The 21,475-nt window shown below is 56.0% G+C and overlaps 1 protein-coding gene across 1 annotated transcript in view; it reads left to right on the top strand.

Moving 5' to 3' along the window:
* LOC113247960 (maestro heat-like repeat family member 5) overlaps positions 1-21,475 on the top strand; it is a 68,031-nt gene that overhangs the window by 29,202 nt on the left and 17,354 nt on the right. Inside the window, exons 7-19 of the mRNA XM_044380381.2 lie at positions 1,744-1,851; positions 2,187-2,303; positions 3,111-3,230; positions 4,235-4,381; positions 5,038-5,160; positions 5,882-5,961; positions 6,414-6,549; positions 8,161-8,256; positions 9,736-9,840; positions 11,197-11,332; positions 11,625-11,797; positions 15,899-16,048; positions 16,780-16,934. Of these exons, the coding sequence (XP_044236316.2) occupies positions 1,744-1,851; positions 2,187-2,303; positions 3,111-3,230; positions 4,235-4,381; positions 5,038-5,160; positions 5,882-5,961; positions 6,414-6,549; positions 8,161-8,256; positions 9,736-9,840; positions 11,197-11,332; positions 11,625-11,797; positions 15,899-16,048; positions 16,780-16,934 (1,646 nt within the window). The remainder of the gene's footprint in view (positions 1-1,743; positions 1,852-2,186; positions 2,304-3,110; positions 3,231-4,234; positions 4,382-5,037; positions 5,161-5,881; positions 5,962-6,413; positions 6,550-8,160; positions 8,257-9,735; positions 9,841-11,196; positions 11,333-11,624; positions 11,798-15,898; positions 16,049-16,779; positions 16,935-21,475) is intronic.

The following is a 21,475-nucleotide window of genomic DNA, read 5'->3' as shown; positions in this document are numbered from 1 at the left end:
GGAATCACTATGCTGCACCCCTGAAACTCATATAACACTGTGTGTTAACTATACTTCAATAAAAAAAATATTTAAAACTTATATTAATATCTCGGCTGCAGAAACATACAAAATTCACACTAATGCCCATAAATAGTGTCACATCCGCATGGGTCAGCTCTTACCGCCAAATGCAGTTGCTGCTTAGCTATGAAAGCGTGTTTAATTTTCCGAGTTTTCAAACCTGAACCTGGGATGAGGAGCTGTGGCGCCGGTACGTGCAACACTGAACGGAGGTCGACACTAGTTGAGAACTGGGGCTTCCAGGCAACGCGGGTCCCATGGGGTTCAGCAGACACCTGTCTTGGGGGCAGGGGGAGGGGGGGATGGGGGGAGCCATCAGGCCCTGCTGCACTCCACTGCCCTGCAGACATGGGGCAAAACTGGCGCAGACAAGCTCCTCCAGATTCTGCCACAAGCCAAGCCTGGAGCAGTTTCCACACACACACCCCACCTCCCCCACCTCGCCCCTGTCCCCAAGGAGCATCGCCAGAGAGGGCACCAAAGGTCTCCCCTGCAGGGGGCGCTCTACGCAGGCTTGCATCCAGCAAGGCTGCAGAATAGCTACCCTTGTGCTCCAACCTAGGTACCTATCAGTGTTCCTTTAGGATGATTTCCTAGAACTGGAATTGCTTGGGGAAAGGCACACACGTATTAAATTGTAACTGATGCTGCCAAGACCTTCACCAAAAAAAAATGTAGATCCATCACCTTCGCACCAAGGACACTTCCTTGCTGACATCTGGCAGTTTTATTTTTATTTTATACACTTTTATTTTTTGCCAGTCTTAGCCAAAGTGACACATTATCTTAAATTCCACTCTTTAAATATGAGCGAGGCTGAGTGTATACATCTCTGTCATGCCTGTGCACTTCCGCCGCGTCTTAGTGGGTTGTCCCTTGCTCCTTACCGTTTGTGAAGTGCTCTCCATCACTGATATTAACCCTTGACAATGGGTTGCAGGAAAACAAGAAAACAACTTACTGCATCTTTCAACTTAATTTATGGTGGTTTTGCTGAACAAACTTCTTAAAATACTTATCTTCACATCTATCAATCGTTTCTTCTAGATTTTTGGGTTTGGGATCAAACTTAGGAGGAGTATCTCCACCCCAAAGGACCTTGGGATCAAAATCTTGGACTTGTTGAACTGTGGAATCTGGGAACATTGAAATAGAGAAATCTTGTGGTCGGCATATGTTAGGGCAAAACTTCTAGGACTTCATATTTAGAAGAGCACTTCATACATTTATTTGATCTCTCATTCATTCATTCTAAACATTAATAGAGCACCGACTACATGTCGGGCACTGTCCCAGGTGCCGGGGAGACAGCCCAGAAGGGAGGTGACACACCCTGCTCTCCCGGCACCCACACTCTGGTGGGGCCACCTTCAGCTGACACCGAGCACCTGTGATGTCTGAGCCTATTCCCAGAGCTGGGGACACGGGCAGGCTCCTGGTTTCCAGCCTCTCCTTGAACACCATCAGGGAGGTGAATCTCAAGGAATGAGTTCCTTGCTCCTGGGGGCAATCAAGCAAATCGGAGGGCTGGCCCTGGAGACTCAGGGGAAGGAAGGCAAGAGAGTGATGGACTCAGGGCTCTGAGCTGCCAGGGTGGGCAGGGCAGGTGGAGGCCTCAGCTCCAGCCCGCAGGGCGGAGGGAGCGTGTGCTCCAGCCCTGCCCACCCCCTCTGCTCACAGATGGCTGTCAAGTCGGTCCAGTTCCTGAACACAGACATGTGGTCCAAAGAGCTGCTGTTGGCGCTCACCAAGCCTGACCGGACGCATCAGGAGCAGCCCCCGGAGAAGGTGGGCCACACCCCGTCCCCCCACAAGCAGCCCCCGTGCCCAGCATGCGTGCCCAGGGGCTCTGTCCGTAGGATGTACACCTAAAGCAAGGCCTGGGGCCCTAGAAAGACACCGGGACCCAAAACACCAGGGCGCCGGGGACCTGAGGAGCAGGACTTGGAGCTGCAGCCCTGAAACTCCACCACCAGGCACGGGCTTGATGGTCCCAGAGCAGGGTTGTGAGGGTGGCTACAGGAGCCCAGGGAGGCTGGGGGGGGCTGGTCAGGGGAGGAGGCAGACCATTGGGGCGAACAGAAGTGGCTCAGGCCCGGGTCAAGAAGCTGAACCTCCCCCAGGCTTTTCTGTTCATCTACTATGGGCTGATCCTTCAAGCTGAAGACAACAGCACCACCATCAGGACACACCTGAGAACCCTCCTGGACACGTCCCACCAGTGGCCGAAGCAGAGGGAGGTGAGGCCCCAGCCCCACAGCCCAGCCCAGGGCTGCCTGATCCTGACCTCAGCCTTAGCCTGATCGCTGGTCATACCCTCAGCCCTGATCAGGTCATACGAAGACTCCTGACCCTGGTCACACTCCGGGCCCTAACCCTGGTCACACTCTGGGCCCTGACCCTGGTCACACTCTGAGCCCTGACCCTGGTCACACGCTGAGCCCTGCCTGACCCTGGTCACACTCTGAGCCCTGCCTGACCCTGGTCACACTCTGAGCCCTGACCCTGGTCACACTCTAGGCCCTGACCCTGGTAACACTCCAGGCCCTGACCCTGGTCATTCACTGAGCCCTGACCCTGGTCACACTCTGGGCCCTGACCCTGGTCATTCACTGAGCCCTGACCCTGGTCACACTCTGGACCCTGACCCTGGTCACTCACTGAGCCCTGACCCTGGTCACACTCTGAGCCCTGACCCTGGTCACACGCTAAGCCCATCACAGCTTTTGTCCTCTCCTTTGTCACACATCTATTTTCTGGACCCTCATTTCTTCCTCTGGCCCAGGTCTGTTCAGAGCTAGCGGGGGCAGAGGGAGGTAACAGGCCTCCAGGGAGTCACCCCTGCCTGCAGCCTCCCACAGCACCCACCAGCCCCCATAAGATGCCCCCACAGGGTTAGGCTCAGAGCTGCATGTCCTTAAGAGCATGGGGATGGGAGGCAGATGCCCTGTGACCTTGGACAAGTCCCCTCCCTTTGTGGGCCTCAGTTTCCACACCCCAGGTGAGAGTCCAGGCCTGGTTCTGTGACCCGCATCCTCTGTCCATAGGGTATCGCGCTCACCATAGGGCTGGCCGCAGTGCGCCACCTGGACCACGTCTGGGCTGTCCTGGAGCAGTTTGGCCGGAGCACGCCCGTTAAATGGAGCCTCCACAGCTTCTGCCTGAAGGTTCTGGCTCTTGGGTTGTTGGGTGCCTCAGCACGGGGCTGGAACATCAGGACTCCCACCCTCTGTGAAGGTCTGGGCCTCCAAGAGGGTCTCCTGGGACAGTTAGGGGCATAGGCTTTGCACCAAGCATCCTGGCCTCCAGTCCCACCTGCAGTGTGTCCCTCATGCCTCAGTTTCCCCCCCACCCCTGGCTGTTGGGATGGAAACAGGCCATGGCTTTGAAGTTCCTGGCATACAGCAGGTTCCCCAGCAACAGCTCTCGTGGTGGCTGTGGCAGCTGCTGTGTTTATCGATGGGTCTTTGACCCCATGTCCTGTCTGTGCCCCTGCCGATGGACGGCATGTCCACTCCATCCTCACTGCTCCCCAGATAACTCCTGCAGGCAGCTACGGTGCCTGGGACTGCATGAGGGAGCTCAGCTGGGACAAAAGGGGAAGAGTCACAGCTAGCAACAGACAGCCCAGCAAGGGTTGCCCACCTCCTTGGGGTCCCACAGCAGGTGGCAGAGCAGGGACTGGGACCCACATCTCAAACCCTCAGAGGGGGCCTGGTCACTGATGGGCAGTGGAGCCATCTGGTCCTCAGGTGACATCTGAGGGGTGTCTCAGATGCCCCCCCCCTCTCTGGGTCTCCCTCGGATCAGAAGGAGTGTCCCATTCCCATCTCTCTAGGTTGAGGCATGGCCCTGCCAGGCTCCCAGCAGCCTGAGGGGGGATGCAGGGGGGAAAAGGGCCCCAGGCTCCTGAGGAGGGGGCTATCACAAGGCAGGGAGGGTGAGGGACTAAGACTCTGGCCAGTTCTGGGTAACCCCACAGGCCTATTCCAAACCCCCAGAGAGATGACTTCTTCCCTATTTTCCTATTGAGGTAAACTGAGTCTCACCACCACTCAGAACACCATGCCTGCAGTACCGTGCTAGGGTCCAAAGTACTTCCTGTCCCCGCTCCCCCAGGGGAGGGGTCAGGAGAGTCCTAACACTCCATATCTGCCCCCGCTGTGGTCAGAATTCGGAGGACCTGCAGTGGAAGTGGGCCAGCAGCACCATCCTCCTCTCCTACGGTCAGATGACGGTCAGGGCCAAGGCGCACATCCTCCCGTGGGTGGACAACATCTTGTCGCGGATGGTCTTCTATTTCCACTATAGCTCCTGGGTACGGCTCCCAGGCCACCCCTCTGGAGCACAGCCTCGTCACAGTCCAGGCCCCACCAGAACCCGAGTCAGAGAATTCTAGGACCTTCCAGGGCCCTGGAGCCCCCCTTCCCACTTCTGCCCCACCCTGGAGTCAGGAAGAGCCAGGCCTGGCCTCCTCATTACCCCACCTACTCACCCCATCATCCCACCCAAAGCCACAAGGGGTTTCCATGATGGCCCCAGCCCCTCATTCTCCCTGGTTTTCACTTTGGGGCATTGGAAGGCCAGGTGACTCCCCACCCCACCCCCAGGAAGACATTCCCCTTACCCTCTACTCTGCATCTGGGGCATCCACCCATGATGGGTCATGGGAGCCATGAGAGCCCTGTGAGGTCATTGCCTACCCCAGATCTTTGGGCTCTGAGGTGCCACACATCGAGGGAGGCCAGACGGTGGCTGCCTTACGGCACCCTCCTGCTGTTGAAATGTTGTGAAAATGTTCACATTTTAAACAAAACCACACGGGCTCCCCCCACCAAAGCCTCACATATGTATCCCCAGCTGGAGGTCTCTGCTGTACCCCCTCAGCACTGCCCTGCAGACATATGTGACTGTGGCTCTCTCTCCTGCCCTTCCTGTGCCCCCTGCACACCCGGTTCCATGACCCCATGCCAGGACGAGACCCTAAAGCAGAGCTTCCTCACCGCTGTCCTCATGCTGGTGGGGGCCATCAGCCGCAATGAGGGGGCCCACAGCTATGAGTTCTCCCAGATCTCTGAGCTCCTTGACTGTCTGATGGTGAGTCAAGGTCCCAGGGCAGAGGAAGGGGTCTCACGGGACCAGCAGCATCCACAAGAGGCAGGCGTTGTGAAGGGGTGGGGAGGTGGATTTCTGGGGTGTGGCTAAGCCCCTCAGAGGCTCTGGCAGCTGGGAGCATGTCCGTGCCCCCCGCTTCTCTTGGTTCTTCAGTGACCCTGAGCTGGCCAGGGATGTCCGCCTTACAGTTGATGTAGCTGGGGCCCAGAAAGCCAGCACCATCCATTCTGCTAATACTGCCCTAGCTCACACCACAGCTCACTAAAGATTTGGGGCCCACAGAACCCCGGAGTAGTGAAGGAAGCAGGCCAGTGACGGACAATCAGAACTGTAATAACAAAATAACCATTTACTGAGCTCCTGCTGACTAGACCAAGTGCTCTGCACAGTTTGCATGTGCAGTAACACTAGGTTATCTGTGAACCAACAAAGCTGGGAGCAGTTTGGAGACTTGCTCAAGGTCATGTGGCCAGTATGTGGAAGCCAGGATCCAGACATGACCTGTGCCATACTAAAGGCTGTGATCTAGTTTTCTAAGTGGGGCCAGGTCACAGAAGTCCCCATGAGGAAGGGAGAAGCTGGAGCACAATCCCGTGGGTTGTGGGAGTGCCAGGCACCAAGGCCTTCAGGCAGGGATGAGACTGGGTGTCAGAAGTGGGATAGGACAGGCCTGAATGACTCAGGTTCATCTGGGGATCTGCAGGTGTTGCTGGAGAAGGAGCCCCAGGACACGCTGTGCACGTCAACTCGTCAGCAGACCATTCACATTATCTCCAGTCTCTGGTAGGCTCCCCAGCCCCACACAAGGCCATATCCTTGTGCAGGCCTGTAACAGGCCCTCAGTAAACAGTAGCCACTGTTATCAACTCACACCTCAAAGAATGAAAATTTGTCATCATTTGCCAAAACAGAGCCACTGAAGTTCCCGATGGTGTAACCTTTAGCTGGGGTGAGACCAGTCTCTGCAGTCAAGGGGAGCCCAGGGTACAGGGCTTTTGAAGCAACTACTCCCAACCAGGCCATGCTAGTCCCTTACAAACTGTGGGGGAACTCACCCGCCCAGGAAGCCCTGCAGGCCAGGGAGGCAGAAGCGTACCCTTGAGTCTCTGATCAAGAGCAGAACCGCGTGAGGGGCTGCTGCTTGGGGCTCGCCGACTCTGTCTATTCTGGCGGGTGGCCCCTTTGCAGTCACCAGCCCTGACACCCCTCCCTCCCTCCCCTCTACCTCCAAACAGTAAGCTGAGGCCGCCCCTGGACTCAGAGAGGAAGTCACGGATTCTGTCCGTCTGCTTCCACAGCGTGTTGGCCCTGCCACTGCTGGATGTCTTGGAGAAACACACCTGTCTCTTTCTAGAGCCGCCCAACATACAGGTGCAAAGCTGGACCGTGGTACCCTTCAGGGAGGGGGCCCCAGCTCTGCCTGCTACTGCTCGTGGCTTGGGAGGGGGTGTGGGCTAGACAGGCAGGGCCTTTGACCCCCTATAGACAGGGTGGGGAGACTCCAGGCGTGTTTCTTAACTGCTCTGAGCCTCTATTTGTCTACCTGTGACATGGGGGTGATAATTGTGGAGCTGATGGTACGTGAAGCTCGAGACGAAAGTAGACACTGGCGTCCCGTGTCTGGTGCAGAAGCTGCTCTGTGAATAGGAGTGTAAGTGGCCTCTGTCCCTGCCAGCCCTGAGAGCAGCCCAGGGCTCAGTCGTACCTACGGAGCTACTTACACTGGTCACACCCCACCCAGGCCCCAGCCGGCCCACCCTCTGTTGGGCCAGATACCAGCCCCCTCTGGGGATCTGTTAATAAAAGACTCTGCTGCAGGGGACATGCACCATCTCTCCAGGGCACCAGCAGCACCTGATGCCTGAGTGTTTACTGTAAAGGGCAGGGAGCTGGTGTTGGCTGAGCACCTGCTATGTGCCAGGTCCCATGTATATGTTAGCTCACCTTTCCAGCAGCGCTCGTCCAGTGGGTGAGTAAACCAGCTCAGAGAAATGGAGGTGTGCACGGGGAGAGTCAGGGTCGCACCCCACTCCTGCCTCCTGGGCCCTGATCTTCATGTCACACGGATAAGCACTTCAGGTGGGGGGTGAGAGTGCAAAAGGTCCCTTGGGCCCAGGGCAACACCACAGCAGGAGGCCCCCCCCAGAAGGCTGGTGCCTACCCTCACCCCAACCCTGCAGGAGTCTAGAGCACCCCATGACCAGATGACAACATCATGGCTGGCTCACCTAGGCAGCTTAGCCTGGTTCCAGACACCAGTCTGGGGCTCCTGCTTGTTCCCATCCAGTGGGCACCTCCCCCTGGCAGGTGGGGCTGGCTTCACGCCCGGTTCTCAGGTGACAAAGGTAGGCACAGAGAGCTGAAGCGAGTTCCCCAGGGCACCCAGGGAGTTGATGGCCAGCGGCCAGGGCTCTGCTCCAATGTGCTCTGACAGAGAGGTGGACTGGGTACTTTTCTGTGGCCCCCTTCCTCCCTGAGCACACCTGGTGAGCCAAGCAGCAAAGATTGGGGGGTCTCACATTGGACCCAGTAGTCAGGACCGGCCGCATAATTTGCCACAACTAATGCAAAATGAAAATGTGGGCCCTTGTTTAAAGCTGGTGAAGAATTTCAAGATGGGACCACAAAGCATTAAACCAAGTACATCCTTCTGGGCGCCTGGTCTTCGGCAGGCTGCATGCCCGAGAAGCCAGTCCTGCTGGCAACGAACTTACCTTGGCCATTGAGAAACCTTTGACATTGGGCAGGTCTGACCCAGACTGCCCCCTGCCCAATCTCCCCAGCTTCTGAATGGGGATTATGACGGGGCCCCTCCTGGACGTGGTGTGAACACACACGGTATGAATTCTGGCCTTGGGAATGTGCAGGAATGGGCACCACTCTCACTGAGAGACCAGCGCACTCAGGCCCTGCGACAGGCCTTGGCACTCCGTCGCAGCTGGGGCTTGGCAGCTGCCTGACCTGCTCCACACCCCTGCACAGACCCTCTACAACAAGACCTCGGAGGCCCTGGACCAGATGCTACAGAGCTTCATCGTGCAGAACCCCACGCCCGACGAGCTGCACTTCCTGCTGTCGGTGAGAGCCAGCTGCCACAGTGCAGGGGTGCGGGCGCCCAGGTGGGGCAGAGGATGGACAAAGGAAGATGTCCCAGAGGAGGGAGGGCCTGAGCTTGGGGTGGGGAGCGGTCCAGGAACATGGAGACTTGAGGACTGTCCATCTTCAGGAATCACAGTGCCCTGGGACAACTGGGGGTGGTACAGCAGGTGCGTGTGGTGGTGAGGGGGCCTTGTGTGCCACACTTCAAGGGAGCAGAGGAGGAAACATGGCCCTGACCCTGGCTGGGACCTGCCCTCCCTCCCAGACAACTTGTAGCCGTGTCTCCAACTGTGAGGGGGCTCACAACCCGACACCCCCACTCTCTCACTGCCCTCCAGGGCTCTCACCTTGATCGGAGGGAGACCAGTCAATAGGAAGGGACAGTCCAGGGGCAGGGGAGGAACCAGAGAAGGGACACTGACTCTGCTGGGAGGGTCGGAGGTCAGGGCCCGTGGAGGTCACCTGAATGAGGACCAAGGGGTCACTGGACAGAGACAGGAAGGGAAGGGCCGAGCAGGCAGAGGGCATGGCAGAGGCAAAGGGGAGACGCATGTGTGAGCACAGGACCAGAAGGGAGAGAGCTCTGCACGGCTGGAGCATGGGGAGAGCGCCAAGGTGGGGACCAGTGGGGTTAGGGTTAGGTTAGGTCAGCAGCGTCAGACCCTGTCCAGCCTGGGGACCTTGGGGGGGTGAGGGGAGCGGCTGAAGCAGGTGCACAGGTGCAAGTCAAGGTGTGAGCCTGGCTGAGGGAGATCCCTGCATTTTCACCCAGTCATTCCCACGGTGAATGTTGGTGACAGACCACAGCAGTGCCAGGAGTGGCTGCGTCTGCCACCAATGGAACTCACAGATGTGGTCATAGGACATTGCTGGGCCCCAGAATCTCCAAATACTGTTTACTTCCTCTGCCTTCAGAATCACTAACTATAATCACCTATCGCTTTAACAAAGAGGCTCAGATTGGGCTTAAAACTGTTCATATAACTGTTTCAATGTGTGTTCGTATTCCTCCGTAATTCTGCGCGTTTATCCTGTGCACAGAAAAGCATTGTTTTGAAAAGGGGTGCATGTCGCCAAACGGGTTAAAAACCAGGAGCCTCGAAGGGCTTTAAGCAGGGAATGACTCCTCCAGAGCCCAGGGATCAGCGGAGGCGGGGCGAAGGGACCGGGAGGGCAGGACAGGGGGCGTGGTGGGACGCCGAGGGGGCGGAGCCTTGCCCGAGGGTGGGTGGGGCCTGTGTCAGCGGTGGGCGGAGCCTAGCTGAGGTTGGGGGCCGGCTGGGTGAGGGCGTGGCCTGGCCCTGGGCAAGGCGGAGCCTTGATTGCCAGCCGACTAGCCAAGGGGGCGGGGCCTGAGCCAAGCCCTGCGCGCTTGGCTGATGTTGGGGTGGCCCGGCGGAGCTGGCGGTACAGCGGCACGCGGCTGCAGCACCTCCTCCCCGCTCTCCCCACCCGCAGCACCTGTACCTCTGGCTGGCGTCGGAGAAGGCCCACGAGCGGCAGCGGGCTGTGCACACTTGCGCGGCCCTTCTCAGATTCCTGAGCCACAACCCGTACCTGGATGTGAGTATCCAGCCCTCTGGCCCCACGCCCAACACCCCCTCTGCTGCCCCAGCCAAGCCGTCCTCCTCCCGGAGCCTGACAGGCTCGTGGGGCTCCAGCCCCCTGGACCTCTGCCCCCAGGACGGGTGGATCCCTGAGTGCCCTACGACAGGGCCATGTAATCCCCCTTTTTACACACGAGGGAACAGGCTGGAGGCGGAGGTTGGGGGCCCCTGCTCAAGTCCTCCCGGCTGGGCTCTCAACCCTGATGCCCAGACCCCTGACCCAGGAGGCTGGGCTCCAGTCAGCGCTCCTTGAAGCTTTGGGCACGTTCTTCCACACCCTAAGCCTCAACTTCTCGCGCATGAAAAGGGAGGAAATGAGTCCTCCTCAAAGGGATACGCTGGGAATCAGATGAGGGGCTGCCCTGCCCCAGTCCGGGGTCAGCGGTGACCGCAGGAACGCCTCCGTGCGTCACGACCCTCCACGCATCACGACCCCCAGCGTGTCATGCTTTGCAGCCTAACTGCCATCTGTTGCCGTAACCCTTGGGTTGAATGAACATCAGCACATTCAGGGAGTGAGCGCTTCCGCATTTATCAGCCAAAATCAGCACTCGTTCCTTAGGGAGATTCATGGGGCCATGAGAAAATTAGCTTCTCTGCCTGATGCCCGGCAGGTGCAAGGCTTTCTAATGGAGGCGGACAGGCAGGGGTGGTGCTCCGCCAAGGGAGAGCTCCCAGCACAGACTCCTACAGCATTCCCAGGGTGAGGAGGACCCCTCTAGAGCGGCTCAAAGGGCCTGCAATTTACTCAAAATCCATTTCCACAATACAGGACCCGGCCTGCGGTCAGGCAGCGAGGCCCTCACCTGGCGCGCAAAATTTACCAGGCACCAGAGCATTTAATGTGATGTTTTAAAACAATCCACTCAGCAAACGGCCACTGGCTGGCTGCCTGCTGTTGTGAATAAAGTTTTATTGAAACCAGGACTGGGATCGGGGCCAGGGGAGTGAGGCAAGATGAGGCAAGGTCGTGGAAGTGGGGACAGACCATCTTTATTTACAAGTCTGAAACTGTGTTCATTAGGAATTGTTACCTTCAGTTTGATTTTTCTAAATATTACGTGAAAATATTGTCTTCATTTCTGAGTTTTCGGCAACCCCTTACGTTTTGCCCAGTGTGCCCTGGGCTGCTGACTGTAGTGGCCAGGCTGGGTGGGCAGAGCCTGGGCCAGGGGTCCTGAGAGCTGAGTCCCAACCCTGCCACACAGTTGGAGGGAGGATTTCTGATGCCAGCCTTGCTGGGATGAGTGTGCAGCGGGACGGAGGCTCACGTCAGGGTCTGCGGTCACCAGTTCGCATTCTCTCACCACAGCCAAAAGAGGACTTCAGACGGATTGGGCAGCTGGTGGGCATGCTGGGGATTTTGTGCCAGGACCCAGACAGGGCCACCCAGCACTCCAGCCTGGAAGGGGTGGGCCACCTCTACCAGCTCCTGATACGCCCGAGAGGTGAGCCTCTGAGGGCCACCACAGTGGACCCACTCCCACCCAACCACAGCCTCAGCTGAAACCACGCCCACACTCCCGAACCCCACCGCAGACCCTCCCCTAAGCCCACTTCTAACCGCAACGCAGCCCTGGAATGTCCCCCACCCCAGGTCCATTCAGACTCCCATCCCCAGATGGGCACAGGCCTGACCCTGACTACCAATGACCCTGCCCTGACTCCTCCTGTCCCATCCTAGACCCCGAGCCCACCTTTGCCCTGCCCTCACCCTCACCCACTACCACCCCCGGCCAGTGCGGGAAACTCCGAAGGTAGAGGTGCAGGCCCCCGAGCAGCTTTCCCAGGCCAGCGTGGATGGGGCTCCCGTCTGGAGCAGCGGAGACCAGAAGACAGCTCCCTCGACCTCTGAGGAGATATCATCCCCGAAGGACGGCATCTTCCAGCTTGGCAGCTCCCAAATCTTCAAGGTCAACGCCCTTAGAATGGTGGGCGGGTCCGGGTGGGGAGGTTTGGCCATGCTCTGCTCTGACCCCCACCACCTCCCCTCTGACAGGGCTTCCAGCTGTTGGCGTGGCCTGGCTGGACCCAGGGGGTCAGAGCTTGGGCCAGGTGTGAGTATTAAAACCAAGGCTGGGATCTCACCTGTATCTCTGGTGATTCACTTAGAGTGTTTGGAGAAGTCCCTGGCCCTTGGCCCAGGACTGGGGAGTTGGGGGAGGGGGAATTGGAGGGAGGGGCCAAGGACTGACCCTGAGGTCAGCAGCCCAGACTTGAGTCCCAGCTCTGTCCCTCTTGACTCTGTGACCTAGACAAGCCCCTTCTCCTCTCTGAGCCTCTGTCTTCCTCTGTCAAATGGGTAGAATGGTGCTGGCTAGCACAAGCACCCAGTAAATGGTGCTTTCAGGATGCTCCCATGGTAGGTGTTCTCCGAGGCACCATACGACGTCCTGCCCTTTGTCTGCTTTTTTGCAAGATGAGCACACTGCAGAAATATCCCCACATCCCTCATTTTCCCAGGGGCCTCTCTCGATCCTCTGAAAGCCAGACCCTCCTCCTGTGAAGGCAGAGCATGTCCTCTCTTGCACTGTCATCTGGTCTACCTCAGCCAGATCCTTCTTGGTCAGCCACCTGGGGGAGCCCAGCAGTTCCCCAATGTCTCTTCAGTCACCCCAATGAGATCCCATAACTTTGTGACATTCTGTGCCTGATTTGACTTGTGTTCTCTTCTGGACATGAGCAAGGCTGGGGCACAGAGCGTGGGCTGAAGCTGGTGTTGACGGGACGAGCCATGTTTCATGGGGCCTCATGTTCTGAGTGGTCAGTTCGTGGTGACTCTTACATGGTGACTTTGCTCACCCAGTCTTGGTGTTGAGTGCATGGCTAATGAAGACTCCTGTACATGGCATGCTTGTCAGTCTTCCCCTGTTAGACCTTGAGCCCTCCAGGCCAGAAGCAGGGTCCTGCCAGTCCCCGGTGCAGGGCCTGGTGGTAGAGCCAGCCTTTGATACACACCCATTAAGTTAAACCAAATTGAACCAAATGAGGAAGCAGTGGTTGCACGCAGCTCCTAAGTACCCCAGCAAGTTCTGAATCCTGTCCCGGCTGACGTGTGTTCTCTGCACTGTGTTCTCTGCACCTGCACTGAGCTTTCAGTGTTGCAGTCGATTAGAGGTTGAGTATGGAAAATCCAAAGCCCCGGGGCCAATACATCAAGTCTTCAGTCCCAGAATGGGTAAGCCTAGCTTGGCTTCAGTTTATGCCAAAGAACCTGGGCTGGGGGCAGAGGTGGGGCAGGGCAGAAGGGTTCCCTGGCTACCAGCTCAGAGGGAGCCAGTGGTGAAGGGGCCCCAGGGCTTTAGATTTTCCATACTAAACACTCAGGCTCCCAGATAGACTGAGTAGGCCTTCTGCATCCTGCCCTGTCTCAGCACACAGGGAATGGGCATTCAGCTCTCTCCTTGAACAAGACACAGTGATGGACAGGAGCACAGAGAGGAGAGAGGATGGGAGGGTCTTCTGATCAAGTGATGGTGGATCTGGGAAGGTTTGGAATGGAGAACTAACCTGGATTCTGTCCCCAAGTCTGTCCTTGATTCCCTCTGTGATCTTGGCTACACTACACCTTCATCAACATCACCATCATCACCACAATCACCACCATCAGCACCACCACTGCCACCATCACCATCATCATCACCTCCACCAGCACCAACACAGATCACCACCAACATCACCACCATGGATAACCACCACCATCACCACTACCGTTATCAACCACCACCATCACCATCATCACCACCACCATAACCACCACCATCATCACCACCATCACCATCAGCACCATCACCACCATTATCAACCACCACCATCACCATCATCACCACCACCATCATCACCACCATCACCACTACCGTTATCAACCACCACCATCACCATCATCACCACCACCATAACCACCACCGTCATCACCGCCATCACCATCAACACCATCACCACCATTATCAACCACCACCATCACCATCATCACCACCACCATCATCACCACCATCACCACCACCATTATCAACCACCACCATCACCATCGTCACCACCACCACCACCACCATCTCTACTATTACTGCCACCTCCATTTCACATTTATTCATGTCCTGGGTTAAAGTAAGACATTTCCCAGGTATTTACCAATCTTGAGATTGCAGTATTCTGGGATTCTGAGAATCTGACCACCATTCCAAGTTGCATTTCTTCACAAACATCTCAATGCTAGAGCTTTAACCAAAACTTAACATTTCAGAAAACACTTTTTTTAAAGATTTTATTTACTTATTTGACAGAGAGAGACAGTGAGAGAGGGAACACAAGCAGGGGGAGTGTGAGAGGGAGAAGCAGGCTTCCTGCCGAGCAGGGAGCCCGATGCAAGGCTCGATCCCAGGACCCTGGGATCATGACCTGAGCTGAAGGCAGACACTTAAAGGCTGAGCCACCCAGGCACCCTAGAAAACAATTTTAAATGTATTCTTCTAACACATGTTCTAACCAGATTTATAATAGCTTAATATTCTTTTTTTAAAAGTTGTTATGAACTACAAATATTCCACTAAAATCACTTTGAACATTCGAACCAACAACTAATCCTAATATTCTCACAAACATTTTACTAAAATTCTAGAAAAATTATTCTAATAAATATTCTAATGTTATTTAATACTTATTTTATATCTAATATAAGTATAAACATCCTAACAGACTTTCAAACATTTCAACAAATACCCTAACGTGCAAAGAACCACGTTACCACCCTTAACATCCTTGAACATTTCTATCAGGATCCCAGTCACCAGCCTTCTCTCTTCCTCTGATTATCAGATGCTCTGAGTCAGAACCTTCTGTTAGAACTTTCTGGAGGGATGGAAGTGTCTCTATGTGCACTACCAAGGTAGCCATTGGCTACATATGGCTACTGGACACTTGTAATGTGGCTAGTGCTACTGAGGAACTGAGTTTTTATATTTTTCAATTAAGTTTAAGTTTAAATAGCTACATGTAGCTATGGCTACCATATTGGGCAAAAAAAATCTAAGTCTTTCCAGAAGGTTCTATCCGGGCGGCCCCAGGCTGGCCCAGCCCTCCCTCTCAGAGACTGTAGTCAGTGGCTATGGAGCAGGGGTCCCACCCCCCACGTTGCCTTTCCCCAAGCCCCTCTTCGTTCCCCCTAGTGGCTCATGATCTAGACTTAGAGGTGCCCCTGGGAGAACGTGGGCAGAGAGCAGTCGGACTCAAGGAAGCCCTACCATGCGACAGGAGCCGTGGGCTCTGGACTTAGCTTCTGCCATGGGGAGGGTGCCCACGCACCTCTCTGGGTCTGGGGGTTGGTCCAGGTGACCTTGAAGACCCTTCACAGCTCTGAAGCTCAATTGCTCTTGATTAAAATGCTGTAAGGAGGACTAGGGCCTGGCGTGGGAGCACCCAGCTGGGTGGAGGCTAACACATGAGGAAGCCCGTGAGGTGAGGACTAGGGCCTGGCATGGGCAGCACCCAGCTGGGTGGAGGCTAACACATGAGGAAGCCTGTGAGGTGAGGACTAGGGCCTGGCGTGGGAGCACCCAGCTGGGTGGAGGCTAACACATGAGGAAACCTGTGAGGTGAGGACTAGGGCCTGGCGTGGGAGCACCCAGCTGGGTGGAGGCTAACACATGAGGAAGCCCGTGAGGTGAGGACATGGCAGAGGCGGGGAGGAGAGGAGGCTGGCCAGGCCAGGCAAGTTCCAGGACAAGCACTGGGGTCTGAGTGAGGACGGGAGCTGTGCCTCTGCCCTACGACGGGCATCGTGCTCTCCCTTCCTGAGCCTGGGTCGTGCATGGTTGGCTCAGAGAGATATGTAGGCAGCCAACCTGCAAAATGGGGTACACGTGTGGGGGTTCCGGAGGAGCGGCTCAGAAGTCTGGACGGGCTCAGAGACGTGGGACGCCGGAAGCCGTGGAGAGGGGAAAAGAGAGGGCAGGAGGCAGACACCTGGGCACCTGCGACCCGTGGTGACAGCTGCCTCCTCTCCTCTCCTGCCACCACAGGAGGTCATGAAGCAGCTCACGACGGTAGAGCTGACCGACCTCATCTGGACAGCCGTCGACGGCCTGGGCTCCACCAGCCCCTTCCGTGTTCAGGCGGCCGCCGACATGCTGCTCACCACCATCGAGGAGCACGGGGCCAGCCTGGAGACCGTGAGGGGCTGGGGCACCCGCGGAGGGTGGGCCAGGACAGGTCTGGGGGCAGAGGGATGGACGCCCGGCAGTCAGCACCCTGGGGCTTGGGCCTGATACAGGAGACACAGACCCTACCCCGACAGGTTCCACTGAATGAATGAATGGCCCAAGCAGGAGTCCTGGGGCCCTGAGTGGTGTTTGCAGGGTCGTGGGGCACCCCTGCATGGACGGAGCAGCTGTTCCAGGCTCTGGAGTAGGACATGGCAGAGGAGAAGGCACAGACTCTTCTGGAAGTTCTCAGTCTGATGGAAGGGACAGACACAGATAAGGACTGGAAGCATAGGAAATGCAAAGACAATGAAGTGCCCCCAGTGGGGTGGGGGTGCCCCCTGAAACAGGATGATGGATGCCAAGTCCTGCAGATAAGGAAGCCCCAGGTAGGTGACACTGGACCCGGGCAGCGAGAGAGACCGAAAGTGGACAGGGAGGGGCCTTGTAGGCCCCCAGGACAGCGTGTGCCCAAGTGGTGTGCTTGGGAGATGTTGAGGCAGGTGTGTCGGAGCCTTCCAGGGACTGGGCAGTGTTCGGACAGAGTTGGAGGGCCTCACATGCCATGCGAAAGGTGGTGGGGCCTCTCCGCTCAGCCTGGGCCTCCAGGGCAAGGAAGTGCCTCCCTCAGACTTCCCTGGGCAGGGCCTGGCCTCCCCGCTCAGACCAGCCGTCTCCCCCATACTCTGCCCCCCGCATAGGTTGCCAACCTGGGCCGGGCCATCCACTTGCAGCTGTGCTCCATCCGCATCCCCCAAGCCAGGGAGAACGCCCTGCACGCCATCACCCTGCTAGCCCGCAGCCACACGCCAGAGCTGGTGGCCACCTTCCTGGACTTCTCCATACCCCTGGACAGGTGCCCAGCCCCACCCTCCAGCCTCCCCTAGGCAGGGGCGGGGCCTCCACCTCCAGCTCTGCCCTCTGGCTGCCCCCTCCCAGACCACAGGCACCCCCACAGGTCTGGGAGCAGGGAGGGAGCCCAGATACCCGGTCATTTATCGCACATCTCCTGAGCCAGGCTCTGGGGAGGCATCGCTCACCATTCATTCTACCCCCGCCCCAGCCTCCGTCACCTGTCACCTCATGGGGAGAGTGCCCAGGACCCGAGGTGCACCCGGCAAGACCCCAGCCGACGCCAAAGTCTTGCCATCCTTCCTGATCCTCCAAGGACCTCTTCTGCCTCCCCCACCCTCAGTGGTCACCACAGTCCTTTCGGGTGGGGCTGGCTTTCTCATGAAGCCCTCAGACCCCTGAGTCTGGAAATGGCCTAGGGTCCTCTTTCTCCCCAAAAGCCCAGCTCTGAACCCCAGGAGCTCAGTCTATACCCCGCAGCTATGCATCCACCAGGTCCTTGCAGATGTCGCTCCGTTCACGGACTCCAACTCATTCACTCCCCGTGTCTGAATCTTGGGGATTTCCCGCAGCCCCACTTCTCAGTGCCTGGATCTCCTCTCTCCCAGCAGTCTTGTCCTCCGTCCTGCCTCAGCCACCCACCCCCACTGTCATCTCTCAGCTCGGACACCTCCAATCTGGAACATCTCTCTCCACCCTCCCCCCACCTTACAGCTCACCTCCCCCAGTGCCCCCGTGAGCCTCTGCCCCCCACGGCCTCCAGTCCACCACCCACCCACCTTCTCAGCATCCCTCAGCCACCTGCACCCCCTTCCTTACCAGCATTAGTTACTCCCTGGACATACCCCAAGTCCCTCGTCCCTCCTGTTACAAAACCTCCCTCTAGTTAAAGCTCCCCATTTTGAATTCCCAGCCACACACCTCTCTGCCTCCACACTGCCCCCTCCCTCTGCCGCCAACCTTCTCCCATTCCACGGAAAAATCAGAAGCCCCCGGAAGAGAACTCCCACAAGCTCCCAGCACCCAAGACTCGTTTCCAGAAAGATTTCTGATTTCCATGCAGAAGGGCCCTTTTGTTTCTATAATTTCTAGTTTTTTTGCATTGGGATCCGAGAATGCCATTGTAATGTTTCTGCTTTATGGGCTTTGCTGACCTTTTGAACAACTGTCGTGAATGTTCTACCAGCACTTGAGAAGACGGGGTGTCTTCTCCATCAGGTGGACGGTTCGATGTGTATCCACGGATGTGCCTGAAGGACCGTGTTGTTCACTGATTTCACGGATGTCCACTCCGTTCTGTCGCGTACTGAGAACGGCACATTGACGTCATTACTAACGCATTTCTATCCACAGACCCTTCCGCGCCTGCGGTTTTTGGTTTTTACGTCATACGTGGTTGTCATGTTCTTTGTGCAAACGTGTCCCTTCCTCAGGGACTGTGACCTTTAGCGTTGAGAAGTACCCGGCCTTGTCCCATTTAATGCTCCTCGGGCTCGGATTCCACCTTCTGTGTCATCAGGACAACAGGAGCACCTCCGCGTTCTTCGTGTTCCCCTCTTGCCGGGTCTGCGTTTGTAACCTCACACCCAGCAGAGCCTGGATTTGACGTGTGATCCGGACTGCAAGCCCGTGGCTTCTAATAACGGAGTTAAATCCTTCCTTCACATGTACTGGCTCGGCTGGACGGTGGTCTCCGCTCTGTCATTAACACCCCACAGTTGTGTGCACGTCGTCCCGTGCTCTGTTATTTTCCTTTTCCACAGGGTGTGTATTCTTTGATCCCTAATGTTTTTAATTCAAGAAGAGGTGCATTTTTGCAGTGGTTAGGCTAGCGCTCCGGGCCTATTTTAATGCCCTCGGTCCCTGTTTTGTTGTATAAGCTTCCGTTGGAGCTGGAGGCTTCTGGTCCTCTCCGCGCTGGACCAGACCTGCTCCGACAGATGGCTCCCGAGGGGATCCTGTGTGCTTGAAGGACAACTTGGCTGGACATAAAATCCTTGGTTCACACTTGCTTTTACTGAGTATTTTTCAAATGCAGCTCAATTGTCACCTTGCTTTGTTATCGAAAAGTCTAATGATCATGATTTTTTTTTTTTTTTTTTTTTTTTTGCCTTTGTCAAGATGTTTGCGTCTGGAAGAGGTCTCTCTGCCTGGACACCTTGGAGGGTGTTCGCTTACCTTTGAAATTGAACAGTTTTATTAAGAGATGTCTCAGCGTTGATCATTCTGTGTTCGTTCTCCCTGGGACCTCGTAGGTCCTTTGAATATGTAGATTAAGGCCTTCTGTTGCTATCGTTGCTGTTTCCGGAAAGTTCTCTGGGTGATAGCTTGAAACATTCGTTCGGTTCCCCTGCTGCACTTGTCCTTCCGAGCTGCTAGTAATTCCAGTGCTGTTCCTGCCCGTCCTCGATCTCCAGTACTTTCTCTCTCATCCTTTTCACGCCTTTCGCGGTCGTCTTTCTGCTTTTCCTCCATGCCTCTTGGCTTATGTCTTATCATCCCTCTTGGGCATCTTGCATTTTTTCCACTTCTGAGATAATTTCGTCCTTTCTTCCACCTCTTTTCTGAGCTCAGTCAACCCTCTTTTACTTTCCTTACTGAGGTTTTGGGGTTTTTTTTCTTTTTTGAAGTGATAATTCAAGGTGGCTTTTCCTGTCTTGCTGGAGTCTGAGGAACATCGTCCGGAGTGCTGTCTGCGCATTGGCTGCTTTGGAGGGGAACGGCTCCTTTGTGGTCATGCACTGATTTTTTTTTTTTCTGGGTTTGTTGTTGTTGTTGTTGTTGTTGTTTGCAAGAACTCGGTGGATCTGTTAATTTTGTTCCTGTTCCCATCAAACGCTGCTACAGTGTTTTACAGGATTTCAAGTTCAATGGCACCCTCTTCTGTTAGCAGAGCAAAGTCTAGAGGATTTGGCAGATCCTTTGTCTGGTGGCAGGTGAAAGGGTCGTGTGTCCTCCAGCTGGGGGGTGGTTTTTTGGAGTTCTTTGGTTCTTTTTTCTCTTGCAGGACCTTCCGTTTTCCTCTCCCGCATTGCCCCTGTCACCACCCAATCTCCAGAGGCACCTGGCTCTTTTTCCCCTGTTTCTCTCCCCAGAGCTGTGCATCTTGGAGGCTGCCTTTCAGATTGGACCAGCTCGTCACCCCTTTCCTGTGATCAGTGCTCTTTTTTTCCTCTTTTCAGACTGGGGATGGACTTGATCTTCCTGGAGGTGAGTGGTTCAACTCTGAGCCCTGCCTCTGGCTCCTGTCCCCCGTGCCCTGCAGCGTCCTCTGTCTCATCTGCCCCAGAGCCCCGGGCAGGCGGCGACAGACGTTCCTCTTGTCTGCTTACAGGGATGTTGAAGTTTGGGTATCCTCTGAGGTCACAGTCTCCCCTCCCTCTTGATCCATGTGCTTTGTCAAGGAAACTTGAAGGGTGGGGACTCTGGAGGCCACCGTTGTCTTCAGCTGCCCAGAAGTCTGTAGTTCACCTTGGTCTGCATTGCAGTTTATACCTTGTTTCCTCCGTCCTAAGAAGCACATTTTTCCTAGACAGGAATGCATGTTACCTTGAGGGTGCCTTACCGCTGGATTTATGTGGGCTCCTCGGTCACCCAGGGACACTGTCGACCTGGGACCACTTCAGATTTAAAAGTCTGTGCCCGAGGGTTTCTTTGAGCCACGCTGTGGTGTGAATTCAGACCCCAAGACAGGTTTTGTGATTCAGACTCTCGGGAGAAGCCCCTCCTTCCACCCAGCGCTCCGACCGAGGCTGGCGGCCTTCCTGGCCGTTCCCTTGTGCAGGTGGGTGGGTTGGTTATCATCGTCCTTACACGGAACGTGCAGCACTCGGGGTCCCACCTCGGTGATGGGGGTAGCTTCCCACCTGCAATAATGTTTCTTTCTTAGCGGCCCCTGAGACAACACGGCGTGTCCCAGCGCTATGAACAGAACGGTGTAGTAGGTACTCTGCCAGTATTCTTCTGTTACGTGGCGTTTTTCCCCTCAACAATATGTGTTTACGATTCATGCCAATATGTTACATATAGCTGCAGTTCATTCATTTTTGGTGCCGTTTAGTATCTCGTGAATGCCGGTCACCCTTTCTGCCACAGATGGACATTTGGGTTGTCCCCTGCTGGGGTCTGCGCCTACGCGCCCCGACGCGCATCAGCACTCCGTCTCCGCCGGGGCCGTGTTCAGGACGCAAACATCTGCGCATACCCAACTTCAACAGACGCATCAAATGGTTTTCCAAAGAGCTCGCATCACCTGGCACTCCCGCCGGGGATATTTTGGGAGTTCCTGTTGCTCCACATTTCATCCACACTTAGCCCCACTTTCTAAGCGCTCATCGATACGTTAGCCAACCTGGTGGTATGAATCGCATTGTGACATTTCATTTGCATGTTTCTAATGAAATAACGGAGCTGAGCACGGGGCCACTGCAATAGCTTCTTTGGTGATCTGTTCAAGGCTCCAACCCATCCTTCTACTGGGTTGTCTCTCTTTTCTTATCCATTCCCAGGAATCCTTTACGTTATCCGGACACAAGGCCTTTGTTG

Source organism: Ursus arctos, unplaced genomic scaffold, assembly GCF_023065955.2.
Source record: "Ursus arctos isolate Adak ecotype North America unplaced genomic scaffold, UrsArc2.0 scaffold_6, whole genome shotgun sequence".
Lineage (NCBI taxonomy): Eukaryota > Metazoa > Chordata > Mammalia > Carnivora > Ursidae > Ursus > Ursus arctos.
Note: the sequence above shows the minus strand (reverse complement) of the source record. Positions and strands in the feature narration are given on the sequence as shown.